A 10,359-nucleotide genomic window follows, 5' to 3' on the forward strand; every position below is an offset into this window, starting at 1 on the left:
ATAGTTTCAATAACACTGCAATAAATTATACGTCTATGTAATTGACGTTAATTTTTACAGTTAGGTATTGCAAACGCCGATGCATTATTTATACCATAAATTAAGACTTGATGACATCTAAATATTCATATAAAATTATGAACTAAGAAATGTAAGATAGTAGCAGGACCGGACTGTTTGTAGTCTATAGTAAGTTGTGTATCGGCAAAAGGCAAACGATCATTTCAGTTTGATTAAACCATTCCTCCTGAGTCCGCCTCCGTGATGTAATGGTTAGCGTGTTTAGCTACCGTACTTCATTTTATAGCGTCCCGGGTTCGATTCCCAGGGGGGAGGGTTTAAAATAAACATTTGTGATTTACACTCTAACATTTATTTAATATTCCCTGGATGGTAACTGAAGCGCAGGAGTGATCACCTTGCCTTCATGTAAGTAACGATCAAGATAAAATTAAGTTAATACGATGCAGTGCCCTATGCACCATTGGATGCGGATAAGGATTAGAAGAAGAAACCATTAGGGAGCATTGTGTGATGTGCGGCGGCCAGACCTCTTGAACCGGCCCTGGATAGGAGACCAGAAACAAATGACAAATTTAATGATTGTAAATGAGTTTCATACTTCATAAAATACAAAATACAGTAAAAGTAGAAAATACAGTATTTTTTTGCGATCGTATTATGTTTTATTTTGGGAAGAGATTATTAAAATTATTTATTATATCGGACACATTCTTATTACCCTACGGATGATATTTCAATTTTAAAGGTCTCCACTTGATATAGAACATTTATCGTTCGTTATTTTATATGAAAGAAGATGGAAGTCTAAGTGTCCCAGGGCTTACGACCTGACATTTAAAGATTATTTAAGTTTTAAATTAATTGCTACATCTTACAACAACGTTTACTCGATTATCCGCCTTTATGTATAGTTGGGGCGTTGATTTCGAAGAGGGTTGAAATAAATTCTCGAGTGCTAAGGGCTATATGTAAATATTTTTATTATTTACACAAAATTTTCTTATTGTAAATGATCACATGTGTATTTGAAATCAAACTGATATTGTATATTGTAACTTGAATGATCACAAGAGTTATAAATCTTAGACTATTTCGCGAGATGGCGCTAATTAAATTTTATAACTTTCAAAAGCATTTAAATTATTTTTTTTTACTTTCAAAAGCTTGGTTATGTCTGGAAATAACTTTGTTTTCAATTAAAGGCAAATTTGTAATATATTTTCAGAAAATTTACATCCATACCTCCCTTTTTTTGAAATTGTGTATTCTTATGGGACTACATAGTGGAGACGATGTTAGAATAAAAACGTGCCTTTGGAAAGAGACTCAAGCGGTCTCCCGACCCCTGCCATGGGTAATTTATTAACAAAAAATAGTTAATAATAAGGACGATAAATACAATAATATCACATTTAATTTAGAAATGTAATATTTGTATCAAAAAAATATTTTGTAACTTAATATCTTCAATGAAATACCAACAGAGAAATCGAGCACTGAAATTCAGGATATTTCAATCGCACTGCCTGTTTTCATTTATTTTTTGCACACCCCTTGTGAGGATAAATCCAGTACTTGTGTAAAAGGATTTAAATACACTTTTACTATCTTTAAAATATGTTTTTCCTAGTGAACACTAAATCAGACGAAAATATTTTTCTAAGAACTAGTTTACCCATGAAAACTAGAGTAGTAGATAATTTATTGTAGTAAGAGCACGGTTTGAGAGATTTTTTTCTTCATCATACATCTTCTGATTATTTTGATTTTTGTTTATTATTTTTTGACATGGAAGTCTGGTCGTTTACGGGGCTGACGACCGTCATAGGCTGGTTTAAGTGATCACTTTACATACGTGTAACATTCACCAATTCTACCCATTATTGACAACCACACTTCTGAAATTCTTGGCTCTATATACAGTATATGAACCAATTTTGAAACATTGTTCTAGAATCACTAGAACTTCACTAGAGACATCTATTGGTGAGATGAAAAGAAGCTTTTTATTGAGATACATCTTTTAAATATATCTTCTTCATTATAGGTCATGTCAGGTCTCCTCTACTCGACTATCACTCGAGAGTATGTAGCCATGTATTGGGCTGCTCTAAGCAGTACCTCAACTATTCTGATCCGCATCCAATCTCGTATATTCTGGGGCTAGGAGGATCTGCCTTTTACTTCATTAAATGTACTCGTATATTCAAAAATAAATTACATTAAAAAAGTTTTATAAAAAAGCATTTCATAGAATACGTATAGCGTTCACTAGAGTAACAGAGTTTTGACTGAATTTTGGTTTAAAAGAAATACATATTTTACAAATATATACAAATTTTACATACATATACATATTTTACACAGATATAAATATTTTACACAGATATACACATTTTACACAGAAATACATATTTTACAATTTCAAATATTATTCAAGTTTAGCATAAATGACGTGTTATAAGTTTACACTTTATTCATTAGAAAGAAAGATTTTTATTTTACGTCGAGGATGAAGATGGGAATAATTCATTATAAGGTATTTTCATGAATATTTTGTTGCTGTATCCAGTTCCAATTTTATCCCAAATAATTTCGACAATGGGAAGTAGTTCTCCGTAGATCAATCTCCAGTTATTGTTAGCGAAATCGTAAGCGATTTTATCTAGAAAAAAATAAATGTTTAAAATACAGTATCCATTAGATTAATTGAAACAAAACTTTTTTCTTCGAATTTTCAACTTTGGCAACAATTTCTTTGATTTTTCGAAAAATATTTTAAAAATTAATTTTACTAGTGAAATACCACAATTTCTTAGAACATACTCTGACACGCGTTTCGGTGCATTCACCATCATTATCGAACATAGCTTATGCTGGATACATCGAAATACGTATCTAATAATGGATTTAGAAGTAATAGTGGTAGAAATACCCCTTTTACTTCCAATTCCAGTCAATTTTAAAATAAAATATGGAAAGTAACTGCTGAATCAATAAACACAACATTTCGAGTTTGTTCACAAATTTTAGCTTCTTTCGTTTCCAAAGTTATCTATGTGAATGTTGTGTGGAAGTGACGTGTAGTTAGTTGGTTATTTAGGTAGATCTGAAATATATAAACGATTTTCTTTTCGTATAAATAAGCATAGTAAAATGTGCCCTCAGCATGGGAAAACTCAGTGACGGTACATTATTGTAATAGGTGTTATTTTGTCTATGATGAAAAATAAATTTGAAAATAAATTAGGATTTATAAATGAAGAATGTCATACTTAGTTCTGGATTGTCGTCAAATATACTCGGAATATGAACTTTCATGCTGCGTACTTCCGGTCTCATGAAAAATTTTACAATGCGCATGTAAGTCTTTCCATCCTTCGTTTCCGGCTTCCCTGTGAGTTTGTACGTCCACGTGACATCCGCTAAATAATAATAAAAATAACAATTAAGTAACACACTACTACTAACATTAATCCCATTGCCTTCATGTAAGTAACGATCAAGATAACACTTCGTCAATACGATGCAGTGCCTGAAGTAGACATATAAGAAGAATAAGATGAATTGATAAAATGTAAAAAGAAAAATGACGGAACTTATTTCATTGACAATATTTTAAGTATGTACAAATCTCGATTTGTCCACTTAGGAGTTATGTATATTGACATCTCAAAATAGATTTAGAAGAATTTTTGAACATACTTTAAATATTCTAATACAAAACAAGTCACACTTTTAAGTTAATATTCATGAATTTTTTTGATAATATTTTCAGGCGTCTAGTAGGAGGGTATAGAAGCGGGTGAGGAAGAACAGTGAACAGTTTGGCCAAAAACTCACGTGTTCTGAAATCTGAATGAGCTGATGAAACGACAACGCTCCAGCGAATTCACGAGTTTTTGACTAGACACGTTTGGGATGATCCCGAGATTAACGCAAATGCGGCGAAAGAGCTGGAGGATATCACAAAAGAAGCGTTCCAGGACTGTTTCCAAAACTGGAAACACCGTTAGGATAAATGTATGCGTCGGGGAGGTAAACACTTTGAAGGGGACCCAGACTTCGAAAAACCAAACTTCTATATAAAGTGCATTTTGTTTTATGACGTCAGTCTACTTATTAACTGAACCGCCCAAGTTAGGTTATCAAGGATATATAGAAATACACTTACACATTGTATTGTTAAAAAAACCCTTAGAACTAAAGACAAGGGCGTTCAGTCTGCCTTCGCCTTTCACACTGCCATCGACTGTTATTTCCTTATTCGACATGTCGATTTCTAATTCGAAAACATCATCTTGGATATTTGATCTGAAAGAGTAAAGGAAAATGTCACAGTAAAAACAAAATATATATGGGGATTTTTGTGCAAAATACAATCCTTTGCAATCCAATCTTGTGGATATTGTGATAAAAATATTTGATATATTAAAAAATATCCACATCAAACCGCTAGAAATCTAAAAGTTAAAATCAAAGAACGTTGTCGAGGTGTTATAAGTAATAATTTTTCAGGGTTCGTGAATCAAATAATATACACTTCTCTCTCTTTGGACGCACACACACTTAAATTATTACAATCAGTAATATTAAAAGGCCAATAAAATTTAGAAATACAACAACACAAAAAAACTGTAAAAAAACATTAATTTCAGAAATTCCTCATCCTTGCTTTCTAAATCTTTGTTAAACCAAACTCCACCCCTTTTATCAGTTACTATTCCACCCATCTCTATTTTACTTTTAATTGGTAAAAACGAATATTTTATAGTGTTATTTACCAAGTAAAATTTAGATTCAAAATGGATAAATAGCTGTATTACCTACCACAAAGTGACTGCCAAATCAATCAATGAGTTTTTTGATTACTTATTATGTAGTTTGTACTTTCATTTGTTGACGAGAACATCTGTAGTTCTCCAAACTAGTCATGTTTACATTAATAAACTCAAAAAAGTGGTCTTATACAAAAGTTACAATTTTATATTTAAAGCATCATGTTATCCCGCAAAATTTAAAATATGATCATCGCTATAATTGTAATGATGCTCAAATTACCTTACAGCATGAACGATTGCGTTACTCATCCCATAAGACCTCACGTTTTGGAGAATAGCTTTTCCGGAAATCTGGAAGAAAAAAAAAAATTATTGCCAAAAAGTTAAAAGGAATAAAGATGTAAAATAAAGGAATAAATGAAGAATTTTTTATGGTTGGCAAAAAAACCTTACATACAGAATGTATTACTAAAAAATAATAATGAAATTATAAATATTACTACAATGAAACCTCTATCGTTTTCAAAGGGGCCTATTGAAATAAACTATAAATACGAGAAAACAATGAATGCGGGATTATGAAGTCAATACAAAGGAGATGCGATAGAGTAAAGATATCGTCCTCCCAATCTGCATAACCTAGATAGGTTAAAATTCCAAGAAGAATATAATTTAAGATTTTTTTTTAAACAAAGCTGAACAAAACCAAAAAACATTTAAGTTTATTGCATTTTAAATAATCTGTGATCGACAGTTGTTTTTTTACTGTATTTCGGCTTTGCAAATAAAGTTAAGGAATTTTGACGTCGAATGTAGAAGAAATAAACGACACATCCGGGAAAACGATTATTCAAGGAACGATAGATAAAGGTTTCAATGTATATCGCCAAATAAAAAACTTATTTTGTTTATATTTTTATGATTATTTCTGCATAAAGAACATGTTTTGTTGAGTTTTTAATCTAGTTTATTTAAACTAGTTTAGATGTGATGTTTATGATTAATTATGATTTACATTTATGTAATAATTGCATGCAAGATGACTGTGAGCCAAGGTTGCAAAAGTTGATTTTAAGAGCAAGGGTAATTACAAATGACGTTTTGACCTAGAACTGGCATCGAGCAAACACGTGTGTTCATTAAGTGTACAAATAATCATATAGTTAATGTATGGTAATATTATTTTTTTCATAAAGAAAAGTGGAGTATTTTCTCACATATTTTTCCTGCCTTAGTTATTTATTTTCATTCATCGATTCGGCAGTCACTTTGTAGCAATATAAATCCATTTTTAACAAAGGTTTTACTTGGTAAATACCACAATTTCTTAAAATCTATTGTGACACGTGTTTCGATGCGTTCTGCACGTTTTATTAATTTGTAAAGAGTTCATTGAAATTTTTCTTATGAAGATTAAAGTTAATAAAACTTCAAAGCTTTTATTTAAACTTGTTTTATGTACTCAACCTATGTAACTTGCGACAATGATTTAAAAAAATGACCCACCTGCTAAAAAAATTCGCAATCCCTGGATTCCAAAATAAATATTTCGGTATTCAATCGATCATGCAAAGCTTTTCGCGATCAAATACGAAGACGATTACTAAAGCTTTCAAAGTCCCTATCCAAAGTCCTAAAGAGGAACACCAAGCAACCTAGCCATCCCCGGACTAGAATAATAATGTCTTCATACCTGATTCCGCTTGTATTCGATGACTAGTTCCTTCTGAATGTGGGGGTCCAAGGATTTCAGTTTGAGTTCGGGGACCCCTGCACACAAATCTTTGATAGCACTTTGGATGTTAGTTTTCAAACAGTCATCCAACTCGGGATCTTCGCGATCGCACACTTTGAATATGTCAACTGTGAATAGTAAAAAATTTCTTAAATATTTTTTGCAGATACTTCGTGATACATACTCACCTTACTATAAATGTTTTTTGTGTTGTGGTTCATCATTTTATTTTTATGTGTTGTGGCTCTTAGCATTTAACCAGCAATATATCTTCATACATATTTTGTACTCGGTATTTGCATTATTCAATCAAATAACACAATTATTTTTGCAGTATTCTTGTGTAATGGATACAGTAAAAAAACTATGTTTCTATGATTGTGTGTAAATATTTCACATGCTTTTATTGTTAGGTTGTTGGAAAATGAGCTCAATCGTGTATTGAATGAAAAGCGAATTTTTCTCAGGTAGCCAGATAATTAGACTTCAAAATGACTGAGGCTTATGCAATTCTAAAGAATCTAGGAAGGTATGAAATACCTTCCTAGTATTACAGATTCATAACAGTATTTATTTATCAAAATAAATATGTTTATACATACATCGCTCACTCCTTTCAAGAACGTCATAAATCAAAAATCGTCAATTTTCAGTTGTGCATGTTTTCGAAATGCTCAGAAAATGTACTTTATCCCAGCAAAAGAGGCATATTTTTAATTTAATATTTACCAGCTACAGGGCAGAAAATGTTGTTTTTGCATTTTGAAGAAAAGGTATTGTTTAATTATTTTGTTGAATATATTGAATATTTTTCAAATGGAGAAAAACCCTTTACGTTTTACCTAAAAAGATCTGTTGCACAGTAAAAAGTTCAATAAGTGGCTTGATGTTTATTTTTAATACATTGTGTTATATTTTTAAACGTTAAAAACGTTCTCCTGAAAAATCAAGTTTTTTGATTTATGACGTTCTTGAAAGGAGTGAGCGACATTTGGTATGAAAAAAGGCTTAAATGTAAAAAGTAAAAAAAACTTTCAAAGTTTTTACTGTTGAGGTTATTAATGTAAACATGACCAGTTTCGAGAACTGCAGATGTTCTCATATGTGCAGATATGTCAGCTAGCCGTGTTTACACTAATAAACTAAAAAAGTGGTCTTATACAAGTATCTTACTTTTCAAAAATTTGAATCATTATATTGTTCCACAAACTTTGAGCCAAATAAAAAAATTAAATACGAAAAAAAGATTAAATTATTAAAGAAAACACTTTTACCACATTTTACCACTTTTTTACCACTTGAAATTGATTTTACCACAAAGGTAATTGCTTTTTTTGTTATTAAATTTACTGGTTGCACCGATCAATTCATTTTCAGGGTCTACAATATAGCTTTAAATATTATTTTGATTATAAATGCATTATTTTTAAATTCAATTATTCATGAATTTTCTATGGTACCTATTGTTTTTTATATGCAGAAATTATATGTTTTTAAAAATAATTACGGTAATACTTGTTTCTAGAAATCACGTTGGTATAAAACCTTTTACTAAAAAAATCTATGTACTGGAGGTCCCGGGTTCGATTCCCAGGGAGGGGGGTGAAAAGAAGTATTTCTGATTTTACACTCTAATATTTATATAATATTACCCTGGACTGATCCCTGAGGCGCAGGAGTGATCACTTTGGCTTCATGTAAATAACGATCAAGGTAACACTGCGTCAATACGATGCAGTGCGCTATGCACCATTGGGTGCGGATAAGGGTTAGAATGAATGTTAAAACAAAACAAAAAAGTGGTATTTACAAAGGAAAATTCAAATTAAAAATGCATAGATGTAAGTAAAATATGACTGCCAAATCAATTGATGAAATCAATATACGTTCTTTCGATCTCAATATCAAACGTTTGATCATTATTTCGGATAGATAAAATTCTTATTTTATTAAAAAAGTTAAACAAATGTAGTTACTATTAAAAGATCTTTGTAAGGAGAAAATTAGTATCAACAAAAAATATATAATGTATGAACATAACATATGAACAAGAAAGTTTGTGTATTATTATATAAAATGTATTATGTAACATTATATAATATGGTTAAACGTGTATTATAAGACCGGCTTTAAATAATGGGGTCATTTTTTGGTGTTGCATAGATTGTGATAAAAAATATAATTGTATTTTAAATACATATACGTATGTTTGTAAAAATATAAACGAGTATTATATATCTATATATATATATATATATATATATATATATATATATATATATATATATATATATATATATATATATATATATATATACATATATATATATATATATATATATTTACATATATATATATATATATATATATATATATATATATATATATATATATATATATATATATATATATATATATATATATATATATACATATATATATATAAATATATGTATATATATATATATATATATATATATATATATATATATATATATATATATATATATATATATATATATATATATATATATATATATATATATATATATATATATATATATATATATATATATATATATATATATATATATATATATATATATATATATATATATATATATATATATATATATATATATATATATATATATATATATATATATATATATATATATATATATATATATATATATATATACATATATATATATAAATATATGTATATATATATATATATATATATATATATATATATATATATATATATATATATATATATATATATATATATATATATATATATATAATATTATAGGTGATAGGAATAGTTTAACTGCGTATGATTGTTTAATAAACCACTTTAGAATACCTTAAAAATTATTAATAAACAAATGTAACTTTACTCGAATACTTTGATTACATATTTTGATTTTTGTCATTTTTCATAAGAAATAAAATGTTTCAATTGTTAATAAATGGGAGTTTTGAACAATTTTTAAATGATAAAACATTTGATGCCACGGTATTGATAATTTAAGATGAAAAATAATAAATTAAATTAGTATGTTTTTGATATGGAATCGTTGAAAAAAATAATAAACTAACGGTTTTAAAAACTTGTCAAAATTAAATATTTATTGCTTTTTTGTTACTTTAAATACGACGAATGTATTTATTTACGGCTGAAGCCAATTTTTAAACTCATAAAATATAGAAATACACAATAAATAAAGCGATACATTTATATTTTGACATCAACTTAGGCAAGGAAAAAAGTGTAAAGCTTAAAAAAAAAGGTTACTTACGCATTGTCATCGTTTGCACCACGCTAAAACTATAGACTAGAAATACACTTAATATAAAAAGCTTCATTTTAAAATAAAATATCTTCGTAATTATTGTACAGTAAAATGTTTACAAATAAAGGGTTTGATATAGATTCAATGTAAACACAAGCGTAGGTTTACTGGGAATATAGTGGCATGGTATTTCAGACTGACTGAATGGATAATAATGTGAGTTTATGTAGGTGAGTATATGTATTTGAGTGGAGCGAATTTGCTAGAGAAGGGGTTTCTCGAGGCTGACAACATCAGCTCTGATAAATAAAATACTTAGTCATACACATCTTTATAAACGCACTTTATTAGAAATATTTATTACCTTTGTAGTATGACTATATATATATATATATATATATATATATATATATATATATATATATATATATATATATATATATATATATATATATATATATTCTGTTTTTCTATTAGTTCGGGGGAATTTAGAAGTCCGCTCTCCCCGTAGCGACCT

The 10,359-nt window shown here is 28.5% G+C and overlaps 1 protein-coding gene across 1 annotated transcript; it reads right to left on the reverse strand.

Moving 5' to 3' along the window:
• Window positions 1–1,846: 1,846 nt before the first annotated feature.
• Window positions 1,847–9,852, reverse strand: LOC148313875 (circadian clock-controlled protein daywake-like). The gene is made up of 6 exons (XM_088257671.1): window positions 9,849–9,852; window positions 6,499–6,668; window positions 5,086–5,156; window positions 4,199–4,338; window positions 3,300–3,449; window positions 1,847–2,689 (listed from the first exon to the last, which is right to left on the reverse strand). Exons 1-6 carry the CDS (start codon window positions 9,850–9,852, stop codon window positions 2,526–2,528), a joined length of 699 nt encoding a protein of 232 aa, XP_088113797.1. The 3' UTR covers window positions 1,847–2,525.
• Window positions 9,853–10,359: the final 507 nt, after the last annotated feature.

Source organism: Brachycentrus maculatus, unplaced genomic scaffold (genome assembly GCF_059751285.1).
Source record: "Brachycentrus maculatus isolate JH-2025_06_01 unplaced genomic scaffold, ASM5975128v1 h1tg000005l, whole genome shotgun sequence".
Taxonomy (NCBI): domain Eukaryota; kingdom Metazoa; phylum Arthropoda; class Insecta; order Trichoptera; family Brachycentridae; genus Brachycentrus; species Brachycentrus maculatus.

Excerpts from the sequence above, each read along its gene's own strand:
- LOC148313875 (XM_088257671.1), bottom strand. Across the intron at positions 5,157-6,498 it reads TCGAATACAAGCGGAATCAG|ATTTCCGGAAAAGCTATTCT; the intron begins GTATGAAGACAT and ends TTTTTCTTCCAG. Across the intron at positions 3,450-4,198 it reads TTTTTTTAACAATACAATGT|CGGATGTCACGTGGACGTAC; the intron begins GTAAGTGTATTT and ends ATTATTATTTAG.